At 42.2% G+C, this 23,776-nt stretch overlaps 2 protein-coding genes across 2 annotated transcripts in view; one reads left to right on the forward strand and one right to left on the reverse strand.

Moving 5' to 3' along the window:
* Positions 1-12,858: 12,858 nt before the first annotated feature.
* The window catches only part of gars1 (glycyl-tRNA synthetase 1), a 37,610-nt gene continuing 26,692 nt past the window's right edge, over positions 12,859-23,776 (reverse strand). The window contains exons 12-17 of the mRNA XM_084702869.1: positions 14,586-14,730; positions 14,393-14,478; positions 14,202-14,311; positions 14,023-14,116; positions 13,542-13,732; positions 12,859-13,409 (exon numbers count right to left, since the gene is read on the reverse strand). Coding sequence (XP_084558995.1) covers positions 13,284-13,409; positions 13,542-13,732; positions 14,023-14,116; positions 14,202-14,311; positions 14,393-14,478; positions 14,586-14,730 — 752 coding nt within the window. The 3' untranslated portion in view covers positions 12,859-13,283. The remainder of the gene's footprint in view (positions 13,410-13,541; positions 13,733-14,022; positions 14,117-14,201; positions 14,312-14,392; positions 14,479-14,585; positions 14,731-23,776) is intronic.
* Positions 17,415-19,946, forward strand: LOC146276209 (uncharacterized). The gene is made up of 6 exons (XM_084703667.1): positions 17,415-17,622; positions 17,727-18,054; positions 18,153-18,786; positions 18,910-19,119; positions 19,330-19,736; positions 19,824-19,946. Exons 1-6 carry the CDS (start codon positions 17,501-17,503, stop codon positions 19,944-19,946), a joined length of 1,824 nt encoding a protein of 607 aa, XP_084559793.1. The 5' UTR covers positions 17,415-17,500.

The following is a 23,776-nucleotide window of genomic DNA, read 5'->3' on the forward strand; positions in this document are numbered from 1 at the left end:
ATGCTCTTATCAACATGGAAAAGTGATTCGGATTGCTTGGTGCAAATATTTTTTTTATTGAAAACAACATTGCAATCGCCTGGCTTTGACGAGGGGGCGGAAAATTCGCATCAGCTGTGTACTAACATTTACATGTATTCATTTAGCAGACGCTTTTATCCAAAGCGACTTCCAAGAGAGAGCTTTACAAAGTGTATAGGTCACTGATAATAACAACATAGCCCCAAAGCATTGCGGGTAGCCAAAAACAAGAAGTACACATTGTGAACAACCAAAAAATAAGTGCTAAAGGGAAGAAACCATAAGAGCATGTAGTTAAGCAAGTTACAATTAAACGACATTAATCTTAATTAAAAGTGCAAGTGTACCTGTAGGAAAGCAATAAAAATAGGATTAACTAAAATAGAATACAACTTGCTAGGCCATCAAGTTGTATTTCAGACTGGACGTGCTGCGATGATAGCTCAGTTTACAACGACAAAACACACAGATCACTTTGGTCTTGTCAATGGAACCATTTGGCAACTTTTTAAAAGTTAACCATTCAGAATCTTTCTGGCATCCATTTTGGCGTCTCGCGCTCGCCATCTACTCAAAACGTTAACCTACTACCAGAGAATGTCTAATATCAGTAAACGGGCTCTGCTACTACTCTTTAGCCGGCTCGCAAGCCAAACAAGTGTGTGTGGCGTGCCTGTTGTTTTGTTTCCGGTCTAGCTAGATCCAGTGTGGTGTTGTAGTTTTTCTACCGTCGGTAGTTGTTGCAACAGCATGTGAAAAAAACTACAAAGTTTGCTTGGCCAAAAAGAGCGTTAATCTCGCAATAAAAAAAATTACGCCGTTAATTTGGGTTTGCGTTAACGCCGTTAATAACGCGTTAAAGTGATAGCACTAATAATTAGCACTACAAAGGTCAACCTTGGCATGTCTTTTTTTCATACTTTTTATTTTATATTATATTCCAGTTTTGAATGTTTTTGTCACACTCTGCAATTAATGTCTCAATGGAGCAAAATGCACATTTTCAGCCCGGTAGCAGAATACATTGGAGTACAAGACACATTTTAGATTTAGAAAATGAACATTTCAAGGTGGCGCTGTTGAGCCTCTATCTGGCTTAGAGGTAAGGCCACATGAAAAAAAGTATTTACTAGTCCAAAATATTCATCAGGGCAAGCCACAAACATGTACCACCAAGGACAACTAACCCCTAACCCTAACACGATCTGTTTAGACCATGTCTTATGCAGAGCAAATAATCATCTTTAAAGTTTGGGGATAAACAAATGCACAAGTGGGTCTGTACCCTGATATTGTTTGTGCTAAACCAGGACTATGTGCGACCGAAACATAAATTTGACTTTGACCACTGATGTAGTCTATTTAGATTATGAATGGTCTTGGAATCTAAACTTGGAAAGATCTCACTGCAATGGCAGATTTCGATTTTAAAAATACTTTTTTTGGACCCATTTTTGGAAAGGTCTTAACTTGCAGGTTCATTTATGTAAGTTTGACACATTCCTGTAAACCCTTATCTGATATGTTGACCTTTGAACCCTTGACAGTGGTTTCTTTCATGGCACATAGCCCTGGCTTGGTACAGTGAATAACTAGGGTTAGATAAACTGTGTCTTTCAGTTTCATAACCCGAGCCCCTACAGGGGATCAACAGCGCCACCTAGAAAAGGTAATTTCCTAAAATTCAGTTCAATTTGCTTTTTATAGCTGAGGCTAAGATCAGCCTGGGATTTTGTATTTAGACCAATATTGACCCTCTTCATATCATACTGGAACCATGTTTGAAGATTATGATGTAAAATAATGTTAAGCAAAGGTTACATATAGACATTTAAATGTTGACTTTTTGAGTACTGATACATTTTGTCTTTCATTAAAGACCAATTAATGTATTTTGATCATATTAAGTGATTTAAATGTAACTGAGGACAAAGATCTTCTCATAAAATTAGTTTTTAAATTGAAAGTAAAAATAGAACTACATTTCCCAGGACCCCGCCAACATGTTTTAACGCTAATATGCGCCATATTTATAGTCCATGAAAGTTCACTATGGTTATCAATTTAGTTAAGTGTAGCGCACATTATATATAGACCTATTCAATTACTTTAAAAACTTGTTTAAGTCTTACCACGTGTTCAACAGTCTAAAAATGAGAATATATAATTTATGATTCATATAGCCTACCTTCATGCCATCACCTTTTTAAAGGCATGGATTATTCTGAAGGTGACGTCATCGCGCCACACTCCCAGTACAGATTATTCATATTCAGCCACAAGGAATCCATCATTTAATATTGTATGCAATGTGGTGTTAATAGGATAACAAATTTACATCCGCTTGTAATGGCCTAACTTTTAATCTAAGTCTTCTCTTCATAGGTAGTCTACTCTTACCTCTACCAAGAAAAGGATCAGACGGTTGCTTGTAGGCTTACATAAGTGAGTCCAACCATGCAAGTCAATGTTTATAAAAATAATAGCAAAGTTTATTGGACAATAAAACACAAAACCCATGGGACACAAGAAAGTGCAATGTTAGAACACAAATAGTAGATAATATACTCATAAGTACAAGGAGGCCGGAAACGTAGCTACCAGGTTGTAAAAACAACATCTGGCAGTGAGTGGAGGGCAAACCAGGGTTTGTCACCGCAAGTTATTGGGAAACTGGACTGCAGGTGTGGCTCTTGTGCAGGTAGGATGGACTGGATCACTGGAGATGCACACAAACACAGACAAACACAAACAGAAAGACAGGCAGAGCCTGTGGAGGGCGTAATACAGGTAGATAGAAAGGGTTAGTATGTAAACAAAAAAAATGCCACAAACGGGTGCTCGCAAAGCACTTCAGAATTGAGGAATCTTAAATCAGTGGTGTACAGTCTAACTATACTAAAGGTACAAAGTCTAACTAATACTAAGAAGCTTAAGTATGTAAACATTTGGAATTATTATAAATGTATTACTTTAATGACATAGCTATAATATACAATATAAAAATACAAAAGGGCAACATCGTGCAAATATGGCAACGTGTCATTGTGTAGATAAAGTGTTAAAGTCAGTGTGAGCCCTTGGCCTTGAAGAAGCCAGCAGTGGATGGGTAGAAACTGTTTTTGTGGTATGTGGTATTGGTCCTGATGGACTGCAGCCTTCTGCCGGAGGGGAGTGGCTGAGACAGTGTCCAAGGTGGGAGGAGTCGTCCACAATCTTTCTCGCACGCTTTAGGGTCCTCGAGTTGTGCAGGTCCTCAAGGGTAGGCAGATTGCAGCCTTCTCAGCAGTGCGGATGATGCGCTGCAGTCTGCTCTTGTCCTTGGCAGTGGCAGCCGCGTACCAGATGGTGATGGAGGTGGTGAGGATGGACTCAATGATGACTGTGTAGAAGTGCACCATCATTGTCTTTGGCAGGTAGAATTTTTTTAGCTGCAATAGGAAGTACATCCTCTCTCTTGGTGAGGGAGCTGATGTTCAGTTCGCACTAAATTAATTCCTTTTGTTGGCATAGTAATAGGAAACGTACACATACATCCACATATTTACACATCCACATATTTACACGTCTTCATCACTGTCATCGGAGCTCTCATGATGAACCCCCAGTATCTCCTCGGGCACGTCCTCAAGGAGAGAAGCAGCACTTGGTCCTAAAGCCTGGCTGTAACTGAAGCACACAGCCTGGAACCTCTCCTGCACATCTGCATGTTTTTTCTTCAGAAGACACAGTAGCCCTCGATGACCCTCGTCACTTAAACTGTCTAGAAGGAAAAAACAAAGGGAGGAATGACAATACTTCCATGAAGTTAGTGTTGTTCAGCTAGTCATAACTAACTTTACTGAAAAGCTACAATATAGATCATTTATATTCAGCCACAAGGAATCCATAATGTAACTCTTTGCTATGTAATATGAATTATTGTCCAGATTTGACTGATAAACTACTTCCTTGTTGCAAGAACGGGATCATTCGGTTTAGTACAAAGGATCAACCTTATGTACAACACACAGTATCCCCAAAACGGTTGCTACAGGGGGATAATAAAAGTTAGCTTCTTACCACTGTTTCTGCCAGACGATATCTCTGAAGTCATTGCCCTAATGCTCTCTGCCAGCCTTCCAAGATAGGTGCAGTGCTGTCTCATCTCCCTCATCAAAATGATATTTACCTCTTGGAGCCTCAGTGTAGACATGTACACGTCAAAGATTTTCTTTTTGGTGAGGATGTTGCTGGATTCTAAAGTCACACAAATAATAAAACAGTACTTAAATTTGGCTTCATTATGCACACAGACACAATAGCCTTAGAAATGGTTCCATACCACTGTGTCTTCACTTCCCATGGCCATTGGGTTAGGGTTAGGGTTAGCCCTAACCCTAACCCTACTGTTAAGACAAATAATTATAAATTAAATAACAACTAATACATCAAAATGTAAGAAAATACATAAAAGGCATATCATATCTGTAAAATATAAAAAGGTGAGATAATTTAAAACTAAGAACATGAAGACACAGAAACAAGCCAGATAAAACATCTGCTGATGATCCTAATCAACTTTATCAACATACCAGTGTGATTATAAAGGCTGGATTTTTGAACACCAAGAAACATTTGTTCGATTGCTTTCTGAAGATGATGTTGGTCATCAGAGCTGGTAACTACAGCATCTTAAACAAAAACAATATAAGTCAACAATTTTGATGTATTGAAGGTTATATATACAAATTGTTTCACGTTCAATGCATAAAGCACTCCAAGTTCCAGGCACTCCAAATTAAGGAAAATGTAACGACAAAGGATATGTTAAAAACCTTTACTGTAATGGTTAAATCATTACACAAGAAGGAAAATAACGCTAAATCAATTACACAACAATATTAGCCAACTACTTTCAGTAATGTCCATAAAAGATTATACCATCAGTAGCCCACTGTGTAACATCATGCACCCACTGCTGCACGCTGTGGAAGAAATGTAGATTTCCTGTGTGCTTACATTATTCACTAATCAAGAGAACTAGTCATTGGATACTAGTTAGTATGTTCTCATGTAAGCTTGCTATTAATAAGAGTAGATTGTGTCTATGTGTCAGGATTAATAGATGTTTGAGATCAGGAGAAAGTACTGGCTAAATGGTCCTTGTCATGACTACAAAGAGAGCTCCAACTATGTGTTGGGAGCTGTGAATCTCTTTCTCTGAGACTGTTGTAACGTCATTTCTGCCTGACTGTCACTATCTATGTTTACATTCTTGTGCCCTATAAAAGATGGTCCTCTGTCCTTCAGAGCGGAGAGAGACATGATTGAGACCTAAGCCTGGTGTTGTGTTGTCATTTATTGTCAGAGGTCTGGTTTTCTCTCCCAATCTGCAGATTGATAAATACTTATTAAAATCCAGAACTCAACTGAACTTAGTCACTCCGTTTATGAAGAGACGGACAAAACACTTTCTTCATCACTTGGCGTTGTCGAGCAGCAGGATTGCAGAACCAGATCCAGGAGAGACCCACGGCGGCACCAGTATAAAGCAGAACCCGTGGTGCACAAAACAAAATGGTAAGGGGATCCTTTTCCAAAACCCCATTCATGGACTGCTTTATGCTTGGTGCGCCTGCTGTCCCTCTGCGATGCTGGTGACGTAAACAATTTAAGAACCTTTTATTGTGACGTTCAGTTGGGAGCCTGGTCTTAGCAGACTAGAGTCTGCTAGGCCTCAACAGGAGGACGATAATATTAGAGGTTTGGTTTAGTAAATTTGGGTCATTTGTTGACTTGCTATTTTTACTTTGTCTAGGTCAGAGTTGACAAACTCTGATAGCGTACAAGAACCCTGGTCGCGGGAAGTATTGAAAAAGTATGTAACAGAATCTGTATTCTTGATCTGAGGTAAAGGATCTGTTAACAGAGAATACGGACCATATACTCTTGATCTGAGGTAAAGGATCTGTTAACAGAGAGTTATGGTTTTACAGATACAGACCAGGGGTGAACCAAACAAGGAAAGGTATGTGTTATTTTTTTATGCATGTTTACAGCTGAAAATTTTAGTTGAACAGAGATATTATGTTTGTTTGAATTGTATTAAGTTGAACTGGATTGTATAACGTTTTGTGTTGGGTTTTTCTCTTTTGAACAGAGATCTTATTAGGACTTTTATTTTTGTTTATATTGTAACTGTATTAAGTTTTGTTTTGGGCTATTCTTAATTTTCACGACCAACCATTCATTGTTAATAATAGTATCTTAATACCTAACAGCCCAATTCAATAAAAGGAACACAAAGTTTTGTCAGTGACAATTTTTCGTTTATTACACATCACTGTGTGGCCTGCATCTCTGCCTCAAAAAACAAGCGGTGAATATTACATTTTAATTCTAACTGCTTAGCTGGTGGCAGTCTTTCCAGGGCAGGGAAAAGGCTTTAAAAGATCATACTCGTCTTCTGCTAGAGGTGGTGGAAGAGGAGCTGCGGCAGGTCTCCAAAGCACCAAGCATCCTCCTCAAATGCCATCAGCCTCTCTTTGCGCACCCTCTTTCGGCCAGAGGATGCTGGGGGCTGGCTGGTGGTTGCTGCTGCTCTGGCCTCACTGGCAGGGGTTCCTGGCTCGCTGTCTGGCTGTCTGCCCTATTTCATCCTTACTGACCTGGCTGACTGAGGATGTGGTAGCAAGCCTCTGGAAGTAGCTGCTGGAGTCCCTGTACTCCATAAATGGAGCCAGGAACCACATCACAGCAGCATGCTTCCAGGGTTTGTGATTAGTCAGGCATGCTCCACTCCTGCCCAACTCTTTCTCCTTGTTCCTTTCCCTCTTGTAGTCTCTTAAATGTTTCCTTTTTTTTTGCAATCCTCAGCTAGAAAGACATTATTTGAAAACTGTTTAATAGACATACACATTGACATGTGTAAACACGTTTAATTATATTACTCGGAGTGTCTGCTAATCTGACGATATAACTAGGAAGTCCAAGCCTGGCTAATTAGCTAGCTCTAGTTACCACAGAACAAAGTTACATAATGTGACTAAACTCAATTTTAAAGTACAAAATACCCACCAGGAGCACCGACAATTTCGGCAACATTGCGCCATGCATAATTTTTTATATTAACATCTCGGTATGAATACAGAGACATGTCATACAGTATTGGGTACCCAGCCACACAAACATTCAGTTTCTCCTCCATCTTGAATGCTAGAAATGTTCACCACTACGTTACGAGAAACAAGCAAACACTCCGATTGGCCATCGCTAGCGAAAATCGCTCCTCATTTGCATAAAGTTGAGAAAATCTGTCACGTCGCTACCCACGACGCACCACGCCTGGCTCCATAGAAAACATGTTGTCGCTCACATCGCGTCGCTGCAGTGTGAACGCAGGGTAAGCTTATGCAGTCTCCCTGGCACATGGGCTTATTACAAAGACTTTCACGACCCAAATCAAAATTCTGAGCCGACAGGTCTGTGGGGAATCCCTTGTTCTCCTAAAAGCTGCCCTCTACCTTTTTGATGAATTCGCCGAGATGCTAAATGATTCACTAATAACAGAGGGAAAAAGCTAGCTACTTTTCGAGTTCGGTTTTCTGTCACTTCAAACTCACGATCTAAAGGTCTCAAAGTGGTCAAACCTTCACCATAATTCAAGAGTAGTGTACTTTCACAAACCCAATCATTGATTCCAGCTTAAAATGTGTAAAAATAGGATTTACCGAACGTGGCTACCTCCAACACGGCTATCAGGCAATTCTAATTGAAAAGAACAATGGCCGCCGAAAGATAATTTATATTCGTAATGTGGAGCTGCGATTGGAAGCTAAATGAAACAGGAGCTAAAAACCAAGGGTGGGGCTTGGTCAGCACATCCATTTCATGAACGGATGTGTGTGCGTCTCGCCAAGCTCTCGCGTGTGTCAAATAAGGTGACCACCTGTCCCTCTTTGCGCTGTATCGCATAGCATTTTCAATATGTGACGTGTTACATTTAGTCATTTAGCAGACGCTCTTATCCAGAGTGACTTATAGTAAATACAGGGACATTCCCCCCCAGGCAAGTAGGGTGAAGTGCCTTGCCCAAGATCACAACATCATTTTTGGCGCAGCCGGGAATCGAACTGGCGCCCTTCAGATTACTAGCCCGATTCCTAACCGCTCAGCCACCTGACTCCCTCCCTCACGTGTTGGACAAAGGGTCAAAATTCTGTGCGACACAACGCAAAGCGGGACAGGGGTTACCCTAGTGTCGAGGGGCAGGATGAGTCTGTGAGAATTTCGAGCGTGCGCGTTGTGGAGCAATTCAATTGAATTGAATCATTATATTGACATACCAAAACAATCAGTCAAAATTATATTAGATTTATTGACACAAAGATTGAGGCAATGTGGACATTTACATAAATACACCCCTTTCAGCCATTTTGTATTGCATTTCTTATTCAATTTGACCCTTTATCAAAACATGTACTCTACACATGCTGTAACAAATTTTAAGTCGATTGGATCTATGGTTCATGAGTAAAAGGGTTTTGAAGGTTGTACCAAATTTGGACAGTACAGCAAAATCTATCATGGCGGACCTCATGGGTCTTTGAGGCATTTTTGTTCCCCATGAGAAATCAGGCATTTTGGAGTAATGGGGCGCTGGGGAAATTGTGTAGACTTTGGACGTGTTTTATAGCGCCACCTATGGGCGTACATGGGCCATTAGCCGTCTGGAAGTAATGAGTGACCAGTTGTATCATTGGGCCAAATTGGAAAATATTTGGTCCAGGACTTTTTGAGCTATTGGGCCATTTAGCGGAGAAATATAATAAAATACTAACAAAAACAATAGGTTTCCTCCTTCCGGTGGAACCCTAATAATAATGACAATACTAACAAAAATAATAGGTTTCCTCCTACCTGAAAAACCCTTATGAGACTTCTTGACACAAAAACACTCAGTGCTCAGTAATGTGAAGTCTGACATGGATCTCTCTGTCCTTAGCCCTTGTGTTCTCTTCGGGTCATTCTGACCCATCAGTCATTGTGACCCACCTTCGTTTGCAACAACTTTACCGCATACAAAAACAAAGTGAAGCATTTTCTTTTTAACCGTTGGGCTGTCTCAGACCCTCCACATTGTGAAGGTTAAAAAGAAATTATTTTTATTTGCTTTTGTATTGGGTAAAATTGGGTAAACACAACGATGGTTCGTTATGAACCTTTTGGTCATGTGACCCGAAGGCAGCACAAGGGTTAATCCAGCCAACCACTGGACAAACTGTGGCACATACCTCTACCTCTGCTGCCCCTCCTCTACTAGGAATGGCCTCAGCCTCGGCCCCTGTACCAGCACGGCCCACACTTAATTTGTCCATGGTGACTATTTCAATATTATTGGGTAACACTTTATTTCGATGGTCCGTCTGTTGACACTACAGGTTATCAGTAACTACTCAGTAGCATGTCAACAAAGTATCCGTTTATATTCAACAAAACGGTTTCAACAGATATGTAGTTATGCATTCAACTAACTGTCTGTAGATTATCAGGTGCATTTCAAGTGTTGATCTTCAAGTTTGACTGAATGTGTCTTCTGACTTTCAAAGCTCATTTTCAACAGGTCATAAACCAATATTCAACTAACTGTCTGTAGATTGTGTGCTGCATTTTGATAGTCCATCTGTTGGCACACTAAGCTTTAAGTAGCTACTCAATAGCATGTCAACAATGTATCAGTTGACATTCAACAGTTTAAACAGACAAGTACCATGCATTCAACTAACTGTCTGTTGACTCAGGTGCATTTCAAGTGTTGATCTACAGATTTTACTTAATGTCTGCTGACTTTCAAGGTTTTTTAACCAACATTCAACTAATTGTCAGTTAACTGATATGTTTACTATCTGTTGATAATGAATTGATTCTCAACTAAAGATAATGTGCTTCTCTTCTTGATTATTTACACGCTATTAATAGGCATTCTCCACTAAATGTTTGTAGACGTGTTTTAGGACCATCCAATTAAAGTGAAAAAACGTAAGGTGTAGTAGAATGCCTTAAACATCTTTTGATAATAAATTATCAAAAGATAGTAAATGTATCAGTTAACTGACAATTAGTTGAATGTTGATTAAAAAACCTGGAAAGTCAGCAGACATTTTGTTAAGTCTGTAGATCCACCCTTGAAATGTATCTAATAGTCTACACACACAGTTAGTTGAATGTATGGTACTTATCTGTTGAAACTGTGTTTAATGTCAACTGATACATTGTACACATGATACTGAGTAGCTGCTTACAGCTTATAGTGTGCAAACAGATGGACTATCAAAATGCAACACAATCTACAGACAGTTAGTTGAATATTGGTTAATGACCTGTTGAAAACGAGCTTTGAAAGTCAGCAGACACTTTCAGAAAAAACAGTAGATCAACATTTGAAATGCACCTGATAATCTACAGACAGTTAGATGAATGCACAACTACAAATCTGTTGAAACCGTTTTGTTGAATTTAAACAGATACATTGTTGACATGCTACTGAGTAGTTACTGATAACCTGTAGTGTCAACAGACCGACCATCGAAAAAGTGTTACCCATTATTGCACTAACTTACCTCACTTGTCTTACGTTAGTATAGGTCTTGTCTTAGGTTAGTTAGGTCTATAAGGTTAGTATAGGTCATTATACGTATTAGAGGCGTAGTATATTGTATACCATTTTGTATATGTAGGAGGTGTATTGTTATTCCATTTCTATTCTATTTCAGATCATCATATAATCCATTTTATTTTATCATGTAATCCATGTTCTTAGTACTTATATGTTATGCCAAGTTGCTTGCGTTGTCTTGTCCCACAAATTTCAGTCCCCAGTCTGACCTTGTGTTGTTCTGTGCACCTGACAATAAAAACTTGAAACTTTGTGGCGATGTACATATCTCAGACGTACTTTGTCGCCGTACGTTTTTGATAGACTTTCTAAAATAAATCGCCACTTTCTAACATAAATCGCCACCGGTAGACGTTCTTTACGTCCACTTGCCATCAAGTCACAGTCAATCTTGTCTGCAGTCCCATTCCAAAATCCACACGGTGTGACGGCGATGTATGGTTAGACCTTCTCCTGGTAATCCTTATTTGGCCGTATCCGCCCACCATGTGTGACCCGTCTGCAAAGCTGACACACATGCCGCTACCCCGCAACACTACACCTACCATTATGTGGATAATTATCTACCAGCAAAAAGAGATTGGATTAAGCAAGTAAAACCAGAGTCAATATCGGCGTTGCTTTTCCACGCTGGTGAGAGATTTAAAACTATTATAGAATTTCTCAATACTAGCATGCTAGCTTGCAAGTAGTGAGTACTAACGTTAGCCATGTTTATGTTCATTATGATAGTGTTGTGTGTTCTTGCTTAATGGGACATGGGGTAATTCTTGAAAAAAATATCTTGTGGACTAACGCCCCGTTTGTTTTGAATAGAAGCTAAAATTACGTTGGCCGTGAAGTGCAAATCACACTCACTAATATAAGTACATCCCCCAAATGAAAACAATCCCCCCAAATACGAGTCAACTCCCCCCAAATAGGATGACTTTCTCACCTCCCCCTAATACAAAGACACGCTCCCCCAAATGGCAAACAACATTACATTGACTCAAAACTACATTACATTAACTCAACAAGGAAAGGGTAGGAAACACTTTCGGTGCTGATTGGATCCACAGTAACTAACAGGAAATAAGAAATTGATCAACGAGTATGAAATACCATAATGACAGAGTTACAGTGCGTGTCCATTGCAGCGACGCGATTCGAGCGACAACATGTGTTCCATTCATTTTCTATGGAGCCAGGCGAATCGCTTGCGTGGCGCATTGTGGGTAGCGACGTGACAGAGTTGAGATTTTCTCAATTTATGCAAATGAGGAGCGATTTTCTCTCGCGATGGCCAATCGGAGTGTTTTCTTGTTTCTCGTAACGTAGCAACCATGGTAAACATTTCTAGCTTTCTAGGTTTCAAGGTGGAGGATAAACTAATCGTTTGTGTGGCTGCAAGGTTGCCAAAGTTCTTGCTGCTTGCACTTTCAAATTTTGTCTAGTCACATTACGTAACTTCGTTCTGTGGTAACTCCCAAGCTAGCTAGCCCGGCTGGAACTCCCTATTGTATCGACAGATTAGCAGAGACTTTGAGTAATATAATAAAACGTTTTTTTTTTACACATGTCAACGTGTATGTCTATTAAACTGTTACGTATTTTGTAAGTTGTATTTTGATCGATGTTGCAATTACGTAAACCCAAGTCTGCACACTTGGCTATTACAACTACAACAGTGGATTTAAGACAACTACAATTCTACATTAATCTGTTTGATACTCCCCCGAGCGTGTTGAGGACTGTGGGAAGGCGAGCGTTGCCAAGCGATTCGCGTCGCTGCAGTGGACTGTTACGTGGACCAGGATAGTTTGGCTATCGATTTTTACATTTAACATGCAATTGCACAAGTACTTGCTACATGCTTCAATGCCCAAACAACTGTCCTGGTGCATGTACCTGTCATTATTGCATTTTGTACTTCTGTCGATCAATGGGGAGTGTTTGCATTTGGGGGATCTACTCATATTAGTGGGTGCGTTTTGCTCTTCAGAGCCACCATATAAAATAGCTAGCTTGGCAAACTAGCCTACACCAGCTTTAAGGATTGTCGTTATTGTAGATTTAACTTATTTCTTCATAATGAGACTTGAATCAAATTAATTTTAGATTGTCAAAACTTGTACACAATGCCCGAGGCAGATAATTAGTTAAATTTTCTAGACAAAGCTTCTGAGAGATCAAACTGGTCAACCTGCAAGAATCACTTTAATAACATGGTTACGAGCAAGATAATATAGACAGGCTATGTCTAGTAAGAACCGGTTCAGTTTAATAAACTGAAATGCTTTCATATTTTCCCTTCAGCGTGCCCATAGACTGGCATTTTCATGTTCCGCTCTTTACAACCAAATTTGCATGTTTTGGAGCTTTTTGAACCTCCCTCCAGCACATGGGTAAATGTGTCTATAAAGGTAATTTGTCTTTAAATCATCATTATGTACAATGATTAAACAATATTTGTTGTGAAATTCATGCACATTTGTTTATAACATAAAGACAATTTGTGAAGAGCAATTGTTTCTCAAATTAGTGGCAATATCATTGTTCTTATGGATGAAAATGTAAAAACGTCTGGATTTTCTTGGAGCAATTGGCAGACAAAGTCAGGGGTTTAATCCTCGACTGTGTCCTTCTTGCTGGTCTCCTGACCCTCAAAAATAGGATACTTGCTTTCCACTTCTGCCCAGGTTTTAGTATTGTTGGCCAAGTCACGCACAATGCCTGGTAATTTATTGACCTAGGAGGCAGAGAAATTCATTTTAATCAATAACATTCAATCCGCTTCTTGTATTTCAATGTGTGGATTATAGAACCTTTAACAATTGGTAATTGGAAGTTTATATTTTTTCTGTCAGAGATTGTATTATACCTCTGCTCTAATCTGTCTCATCGAATCCCGGTCCCTCAGAGTGGCGGTATGAGGAGTTTTATTCACTGTGTCAAAATCAATGGTGATGCCAAAAGCTACTCCAATTTCGTCTGTCCTGGCGTAACGCCTACCGATGGATCCTGATGAGTCATCCACTTTGTAGGACACAGCGTTTTTTGTCATGGCTTCAGCTTCAGAAAGAGACAGAGTGTGCACACATGCAGTCAACTCATATATAACACTAGTCTGCCAAAAATAGAATGTGTATACTGACTGCAAACATTTTTACTTTAAAGACTACACTCTAGACATTCCTCTTCCCACTGGTCTAACATGACTCTAGCTTTGACTAGCAGTTAAGTATGCAAAAGTTGTAAATCAATTTAATTGACTTTTTCCCCACATTTTATTTTTCATGTTCTTATGTCCCACTTTCCTTGACCCCAAAAAAGTATTTTGTACAATTTTGTTTAGTACGTACATAGTTCACGAACAAAAGGCATGAATTCTGGGTTTTGGCTCAAAGGAAGGATGGAGCATTTGTATGGCGCTACAGTAGCAGGGAAGCTGAAAAACTGAAGGAGAGAGAGTAGAGGGAGGTAAATATAAAGAGATGGTCATGCTTTTTACTACATCAGCAATTATTGGCCATACTCCTACCGTTCTCTGTTCGTCTCCTTCTCTGACTTTGAATGTGTGTTCAAAGATGGAGTACATGATTCTTCCGATGCCAAAAGAGGGCTCAATTACATTGGGAACGACTTCTTCAACTGTTATGAGACAAGCAAACTTCAGTACAGCCCAAAGGATTATGGATCTATCATCACACAAAGATCAGGCTACATTCTCACCATGCAGGGTCTTCTGGAACCTCTTTACACTGACCATGTCCTTGGTGAGTTTGAAAGACTTGCCATCTGTCTCAATGGTGAACTCTCTATAGAGAAGTAGATGGTTACATGCCATTAGCATTCCTGTATATGTTACTCAGTGGATTTACTATTACACAAAATATACCCCCACTTCATGCAGACCAACATTCACCCATTTTCTGTGAGCAACTGCTCCTTCTCTGTGATGTAGCACTCATCACAAATAGCCAGGTACTCCATAGCTAGCTTAGCATCTTTCTTGTAGGCCTTGCCAATGGCTCCTTTGTTTGTCTCAAACTGGACCACATTTATAACTTTGTGCAAAATGGTTAAGGAGAAGGACTGCAAACTTTGAACAACAGTTGACTAAAAAAGACCTGAAAAAGAATTTATCGGTTAAGACATAAAAATGAATACATTTCCCTGGTAGTTAAATCGGTTTCTATTTAAGGAAATACCGGGTAACAAAAGTAATCTCAACTACAGGGGGTAGAATTTCTGGAGAAATTGTGAGGTGTGCTTGCGTCCGTTGCAGATGGGTGCGTTTTTTAAACTGAAATTGTTCAAGTAATATTTCGGTAATTTAAATAAGTATGCATACTTTCTTACATTTACATTTAGTCATTTAGCAGACGCTCTTACCCAAAGCGACTAAGTAAGTACAGGGACATTCTCCCCGAGGCAAGTAGGGTGAAGTGCCTTGCCCAAGGACACAACGTCATGTGCACCGGCCGGGAATTGAACTGGCAACCTTCAGATTACTAGCTAGCCCTACCTGGGGCAGGATCGGCTACCTAAACTCCAATCTCACCATCCAATCAGGTTACTAACTGTCCAATGTGGATTGGATTTAGGCCAATCACGTCTTTGAGTGAGAATGGATACAGCCAATCACAGCGCTTCCATTGTGAGTCCGTTAGAAAACTTTCTGTCATAAGAAAAGTCCGTTGGCTGTCTCTGCTACCCAAACTGTTTACTGTCGGTACAAACGTACAAGAAAGCATCAAAGTAAGTGAACATTAATTTTAGTTTCTACTTAAATAGGAATATATTGTATTACATCCATCAGGCAAAGTCACGTTAACATGTTGTTGTCCAGTGTCATGTTAAACTTTAGTCACCTTAGCTAATATTAGCAATCGCTACTAGTACTACTGTACTGTACAATAACGCTAATTTCTAATGTAATCGTGAGAGGAAACAGGCAGGATATATTCGCAATAATTCAAGTTAGTGTTAGTATCAGATTCAGATTCAGATTAGTTAATTATTTAACGTGCTATAGCTCTACGTCTATTACGTCTGACAAGCGGAGGTACTGTACAGTAGGTACTGTACTAGTAGCTAGCTACAGACAGTGCAGTACAGTAACGTACAGTAACCAACATTCAGTATTATAACTTGTCGACATTGCGGGGTCTGCTTACAGTACCTAGTTTAAACTTCTACGGTTTTAGTGTAAATATTAACTAGTCCTTTACTGTAGGCACTTAGCTACTGTACTTACATTCATTTAAAGTGGGTCTACCTCCAATGAATAATGGAATTCATAATGATCCTACCTGAAGCTTTGGTAAGAATGACAGTTGTCAATCATTGTAGATACAGTAAGCTGTTAAAAACTAAACAAAAACCTTTAGCAGTCTAGTTTGCTTATGTTACTGTACTTATGAGCATGCACAAGTTGGTTCAGCACTTCCATACATAGTTGTAACTAGAGTTATTAATATGTCTCTGTTATTTTAGATGAGCACCAAGCCGAAGAGCCACACATCCATGGGAGATGGAGAGTGGATGGCGAGGCTGAGAGCATTTGCTGGCTCAGGGGTTTGGCCTGCTGGAGGAGGCAATAGACCTGCCCCAAGGCAGCGGAAATGGCATGACCTCTATCAAAAGGTAAAGTACTGCAAAATATGTGCTTATTACTTCTTACAGACATTAGACTGCAGGTCACTTGATGAAAAATGGTCAATACAATGGTGCAGATAATATCAGACAATGGACTGTACACTGAGTGACTGGCTGAATAACTATTCTGATTGTTTCAGATTGAGAAATGCCCCATGCAGGCCCGTGGTCAGACCGCCCTATTTGGAGGGTCCATGGTCTGTAATTGTGGATTCCATGCTGTTAAGGTGATGTATAAAAAAAAAAACATCTGACTATCTTGCATCTCATGTCTCTTACAAGGCTGTTGCTGTTACATTACATGACTTGCTGTTGTTTTAGCAGACTGCCACTCAGCCACCACAGTCTGTGGCTTCAGACTTGCCCACTGGTGCTGCAGTCCAGCCTTCTTTCCTGCGGCCCCCTCTGAGTGTGGCAATGGTAAATCTTTTCTTGATTATTCATGTTTTATATAAATCATTTTTTATGTGCTGAATAACAAAATTAACTCTGTTTCTCCTTGCAGTTCACTAAATCACGCTTTGGTGGGTCACAGTCTGCCTCAGTGAAGCCCAATATTGTGGCGAGGAAGACCCCCAGCCCTGCTCCTCCTCTATCCTCTGTGAGGACCCCCAGCCCTGCTCCTCCTCTATCCTCTGTGAGGACCCCCAGCCCTGCTCCTCCTCCATCCTCTGTGAGGACCCCCAGCCCTGCTGTTAGCGCCAGCCTGGAAGTAGCCACTGTGAGTACAGCGTCTCCTTTTGTCTGGTTATGTTTCAAGTCTTCTTGAGAGTAGCCTTTTTGAACGCAAAAAAACATTCTTATTTGCTGTTGTCTCTCAAACAGGACGGGGCAGGAGAAATCCATCCAGCTGCTACTGGGGCTACAGCTTCTGTGTGGTTGCCGGGTGAGCTGAGCAAGTCAATCCCTGTGCAAGATCAGAGGTGGATTTCCAACACCCTCTTTCACTCCGGCAAACTGCGGCCAGATTTGAAGCTGTGGTACGAGCCCCCTGTTCCAGCACTGATTTATCATCAGACGCCAACACCCGACCGCTTCTTCACCCATCGGCTGATGGTGTGGATGCCCTACCGCCTATGGAGGGTGAGGGTGTTCTGCCCAGCTTGTGGGAAGCAGTTGACGGGTGCTGGCATTCACAGGAGAGCTCGGAAGGTCCTTGACATCGACAGGTACTACCTAATGGTGACAGAGACACTCAGGTGCTCTGTGTGTTTCCTGACCACTCTGTCGACCAGTCAGACTGTCAGGGACCAGCTGGACCTGCCACACCAGAATCTGTTCCGGCTCATCCTGACCTGCAAGTGAGTAATGCATTTTTGAAAAGATGGTGATTGTGAAGCCTATAACAACTGACATTACCCTCCAATAAACATGTAACTAATCACTCCAACAATGGGCCTGTCAGGTATGCTTGTGACATTCGTGTCGTTCGGATGCTTCGGGAAAGGACCCTTGGCAACAGTCCAACACGACTGGTAAAGCAGCTCAAGGAGAACCATGGGGAGGAATGGCTGACCCGGTTGGCACACTATCTTGGGGAGTGTGCTGACTTTGTGGATCGACCCAGTCTTTTCCCAGTGGTCTGCCAAGAGCCCCCTGAGCCCATCGACATTCCCACCAGTCGTTGGCTGTTGTCTGTGTATGGCAGGGACATCCTCTCCCGCATGGACAACATCAAGGCCAGCATCACATCCACGTTTGGCTCCATTTTAAAAATGGATTCAACCAAAAAGGTAATACATCATTTGACTGTGTAATTGTACACAACTGTGTACATTACCATGGATGTAATATATACTCATATAAACAAACAACTTTTGTCACATTCTAGATCACAAAGAAGCTGTCTGGCCATGGCAAGGGGACAGCTCTCTGGGTGACCTCCCTTGGGAACGAGGTTGGACAGATCCTGACCAGTGTCCTGACGGTGCAGGAGGGGCCAGGATTGGATCGCATGGTGTCTGGTGTGATGGAGCGGTACGCTCACCCACTCTACCCCACCTTTATGGGCTCGCTGTCTGCCTGCATTTTTGAGTGGGATTCAGGGGACCTCACTCTGTTGCGGCAGGCAAAGAGAGCACAGCTCAGGCAGGAGGGTGTGCCATCCATAACTGATCTTGTGGTGGACACCAAGATCTCCAAGATGGAGTTGAGCCTCTACTGCCGCAGGAAGACACGCGGCGAAGAGACCACCATCAGCCTCATCGACCGGCTGCTGCAGGAACTGGGGGGTGCCAGAGGTAGAGACCTCATGGGGGTGCCACTGCTGGACCAGGTGCGCATGGAGCACATCTGGTGTGTGCAGAAACACCACGTCAAGTGTATCCAGGACGTGCCAGGGGTACAGCTGTACACTGAGGTAGGAACCACCACCAAGGGCGGCGTCGTACTGACCAGGTACCGCTGTGCCAGAGGCTCCACATCCCTGGAGTCATTCCATTGCCACCTAAACAGGTTCATTCCAGGTTGGTGTCTCTCTTATGTATAATGTTTTCAATGATTGAATGTTTTTTTATGAAACCATTATTCAGATTGTAAAGCAAGACCTTTTTTTTAAATGGCCGACATCATTTATATATTTTCTTCAGGAACCAGTGCAAACGCACTGAATTTCCAGCTGTACCTCCTGGAAGGCCTATATAGGTGGAACCAGGATCGGGGGACTGCAGCAGTGACCAGCAAGCCATCGTCCCTCCTCACCTACTCCGGGGATGTGGCCCACTGTGTGAACACCAACAGCCTGAAAGTGTTTGGCCGGGCATTTGTGCCAACCTTCAGGCCACCTGCCAAATACACTGGTATGTCAAGCTGATATCTGGATATATAATACTGTTTGTGGGTTTTCTGTGTTCTAACTTAAACTTTATTTTTACTATGCCCATTACCAAAGCAAACCATACACTTACTTGCACATGATACAGATACACTACTCTGATATTAAACAGTATCTTTAAAGAATGCTACAAATACAGCTAATAATGTATGTGACTGTCTGTACTATTTTATAGGAGAGCTGATTGGTGTTGACTACCTGCTGAGTCAGACTGGGCAGTCTCTCAACGTGAACCCCGACTCAGAGGAGACAGAGGGCATGCTGGAGGATGTTCACGAGGGCGAGGAAGAAGAAGATGAGGGCTTCGAGGAAGAACCAAGTCTTGCTGTGTCAAGTCTCCTGGATGACCCAAGCTTCACTACTCCCACCCTGCCTCCTGCCTCCATGGCTGCTCCCACCCTGCCTCCTGCCTCCATGGCTGCTCCCACCCTGCCTCCTGCCTCCATGGCTGCTCCCACCCTGCCTCCTGCCTCCATGGCTGCTCCCATCATGCCTTCTGCCTCCCAGGCTACTAACACCCTGCCTGCTGCCTCTCTGACTGCCCCCTCCCTGCCTGCTGCCTCCCTGGCTGCTCCCTCCCTGGTATCTTAAGAAAATCAATGTATCTGCGTTTTGTCCCACTTCACTGACCTTCCACTGTGATGCTCATTTTTGTTTATTTATTTTCAGGCTGTGGATGACTCTGGCATGCCAGGCTTAGACAGAGTTGACAGCTTGGCAGAGTGTTTGGTGGAGCTGAGGAACCAATCCTCTCTGGCCCTCACCAATCAGCAGGTCAATAACATTTATTGACTTGCTACATTACCTCTGTGCCCTGCCAAAAATGTTCACACTTGCTCATCTTTTTGTCTTCTCATGTGTTCTCTGTGTGTAGGTAAGCAACATTGTTGCTCTGTGGCAGAACCTGCTGGACTACGACCAGCAGAGGGTTACCTTTGCTGCCAGACACCAGAGCAGGCTGGACACAGGGAGGTTCAGGTCTCCAAAGAAAAGGCAGGAGTTCACTCCAGGGGTAGAGAGCATGAAGAGGCACGCACTCACCACCACTGCTCCACTTGCCCAATGGCCTGATTGCTGCCGCCTGATTGAACTGATCTTCGTCAGGCTCTGTGCCATCCATCGCTCTCCCAAGAAGAAGGGGACTGGCGCAGTGTCCAGATGGAATTTGATCCTGGATGACTACAGGAAAATCAGGCAGCGCATTTTGGCAAATGGGACAGTCATGCAGCAGACCACACTGCAGCTAGTGGATGTAAGCCACACCACCCTTGTGTAGTGGCACAACAAGAGGGTGAGGAAGCAGGACAACGCTGTGGTTATGCAGGGGCTGAACTTGCCCAGTCGCTTGTCTGCTGCAGCAGACCCACTCCCCCTTGCTAATGTGCGCCTTCCATCTGCGCTCCCCCACCCAGGCCCGGCTCTCCAGTACCAACTGCCCTGCAGCACCGTGGGCCAGGCACGGTTGAAGAGAAAGGTCCCGTCCACAGATGTGACACCGGTGGCTATAAAGATGCATGCCCAGCGTCAGCTCTTCCCTGCTCCACCCTCGGCCCCTCGTCTGTTGGTGCTGGCTCCGGTGACCTCACAGGTGCCTGTCTTCCTCGCTGCTCCACCGGCCCTGGGAGGTATCTTCCCTGCACCTCCTGCTCCGGTCCGAAAACTAACCCGCCATGTACCCCACAACACGTGCAAGAAATGCGGGCAGTTCAGGACAGCCCAGACTGGACACAGTCAGTACAAAGGGACCGTGTACTGCCCCTCTGTAGAGGCTGTTCCCAAGGAGCAGTGGTTGGAGGACATGAAAAAAATGTAGATGTCCCTCTACCCCCCTCCCAGAGGCATGGACGCTGGGCTAGTGCCCCTCTACCCCCCCCCCCCCCCCCAGAGGCATGGACGCTGGGCTAGTGCCCCTCTACCCCCCTCCCAGAGGCATGTACACTGGGCTAGTGCCCCTCTACCCCCCTCCCAGAGGCATGGACACTGGGCTAGTGCCCCTCTACCCCCCTCCCAGAGGCATGGACACTGGGCTAGTGCCCCTCTACCCCCCTCCCAGAGGCATGGACACTGGGCTAATGCCCCTCTACCCCCCTCCCAGAGGCATGGACACTGGGCTAGTGCCCCTCTACCCCCTCCCAGAGGCATGGACACTGGGCTAGTGCCCCTCTACCCCCCTCCCAGAGGCATGGACACTGGGCTAGTGCCCCTCTACCCCCCTCCCAGAGGCATGGACACTGGGCTAGTGCCCCTCTACCCCCCTCCCAGAGGCATGGACACTGAACAATTTAATTTTGTCAATAGTTCTGTTAATGTTTTCTGTTATTGTCTGTAGTTACTGTTGAAAAAGTGAATGGGGGGATTCACTACTGTTCTGTATATATTTAAGTTATTGTCTGTAGTTACTGTTGAATAAGTGAACGGAGGGATTCACTACTGTTCTGTATATATTTAACTTATTGTCTGTAGTTACTGTTGAATAAGTGAACGGAGGGATTCACTACTGTTCTGTATATATTTAACTTATTGTCTGTAGTTACTGTTGAATAAGTGAACGGAGGGATTCACTACTGTTCTGTATATATTTAACTTATTGTCTGTAGTTATTGCTGAATAAGTGAAAGGAGGGATTCACTACTGTTCTGTATATATTTAAGTTATTGTCCATAGTTATTGTTGAATAAGTGAATGGAGGGATTCACTTACTGCTGTATAATGGCTTTGTGATGACTGAAAATAAAAGTTTTATCACAACAGAAATGTATTTTCCTATGCTTCGTTTGTTTGTTTTGTGGATAAAGGTTTCTGCTAAATACATCAACTTAATTTTAAATATTATCTTAACAGTTATTAGTATCATCATTGTTTTGTTATTAACCAAACCAGTGATTATGTGATTTCCAAGAATACAAAATAACCACTTGAATTTCTAGCAACAATTTAGCCAAACCAGAACCTTGGGATTAACTTTTATCCCATATATATGTCTATAGAAATAGAAATATAAGGTTTTAATTGTGATTCCTGATATACCTCAACATTTTAAAAACATTGGTGATGTAGGTATGGGCCATAAAAATCCCTTCCTTCTCTTTTTCTCTCCTTTTTTCTTTCTTTTTTCCTTTTTTCCCTCTTTTTTCTTCTTCCCCCTTCTCCCCCCTCCTTTCCTTTCTTCCCCCCTCAGGTAGACGAATGTTCCCCAGCTTTGGCGCGATGCTCTACCCGCTTAGCCACCATACTCCCCATCCCCATTATTATTTATGAAGATTAAATAAATGTACATTAGTTTACATTTGTTGCTGCTCATTTACACTTATAGTGTAAATAATAAGTGTGTAATGAAACGGTGTTCTCTTTTTACTTCCCTGAGATTATTCTCATACCCTGCAAGAGGGGATGGTGATAGTCTGTCTGGTCTGTGGCAGCCTCACAGTTGAAATAGTTGCATGAAAACGAAAAAATCCTGTGCAATCCTGTGTAAAAAAATAAATAATAACTGTCTTAACCTTTGTGACTTCATCTTCCCCTGAAGTTTTACCCTTCTAGTGATATTTTTAAGCATTTATTAAAATGCTAATTTATTAAAATTCATTAAAAACCTACTTTGAAACAAGCTGATTCTAACACTTTTCACTGTCAGTATCTCAGCTGGAATCCCTATTCCACCTGCAAACTGAAAATATGCCTCCAAAAACATAAATAAGCTCGAAATTAATTTTTGGAAAACTGGTTAATAAGTTTACTGGAAGCTATACTTGACAGCAACTACATCTCAGGTCTTAAGACTTGGCGCTCATCTGATCGGCTATCCACGTTTTAAGTAGGGATAAGCACATTCAAATTTGTCAACTTCTCTCATACTCCCTCTATATCAGCCTCTCTCAATCCTGGTCCTTGGGTCTACTGTAACCCTGCAGGTTTTTAGATGTTTATCTGCTCCAAATGACTGAGTTGTGAAAAACTAAAGTTGGAAGCAACATAGATAGCCTACAACAAATAAACCCTACAAATCCCCCCACCTGTCACTAAGGTCAGTCACTGCTGGGGGTTGTTTGAAAGCGCCGGAAATGAAAAATGTTTCTTTATGTACAGTACCTTATTAGTACTGGTACTGTATATTTGAGTCTACACATTTAAGCAATAAGGTACTCGAGGCAGTACTTTATCGCCAATAAAGTACGTGTTCAAGGGTGTTGTTAGGCCTGACGCGCAGCGGAGGGCCGGCAAACCCTGGAACACGTACTTTATTGGCGATAAAGTACTGCCTCGTGTACCTTATTGCTTTTATAATACGGTTGCCGCCAAAATTATGAATTTAAACAGTAGGCCTACTATAAACATTCTAAATCAATCATAAATGTTTTGTAGGCACTGGGTATATGGTAGCTAGCTAGCCTACATATGCTGTAAACAAGTTACGAGTGACTTGGGACTCGATAGACTAACATAAGGCTGTTGTTAAGGTTAGCTTATGTTGATTTGGATAGCTCTATTAATTTTGCATCCGTGGAAAACGTCCTATTAAGAAGCCAAGACCAGGTCACGTACTGTAATTGCGTGGCTACGAAGCTAAAATCTAATAAGTGGATATCAAGTAAGCAACTAATGGATAGACCTGACCTTCCGTC

The sequence above is a fragment of the Hypomesus nipponensis genome, chromosome 8 (assembly GCF_054491055.1).
Source record: "Hypomesus nipponensis isolate SF chromosome 8, ASM5449105v1, whole genome shotgun sequence".
In the NCBI taxonomy this organism is placed as follows: domain Eukaryota; kingdom Metazoa; phylum Chordata; class Actinopteri; order Osmeriformes; family Osmeridae; genus Hypomesus; species Hypomesus nipponensis.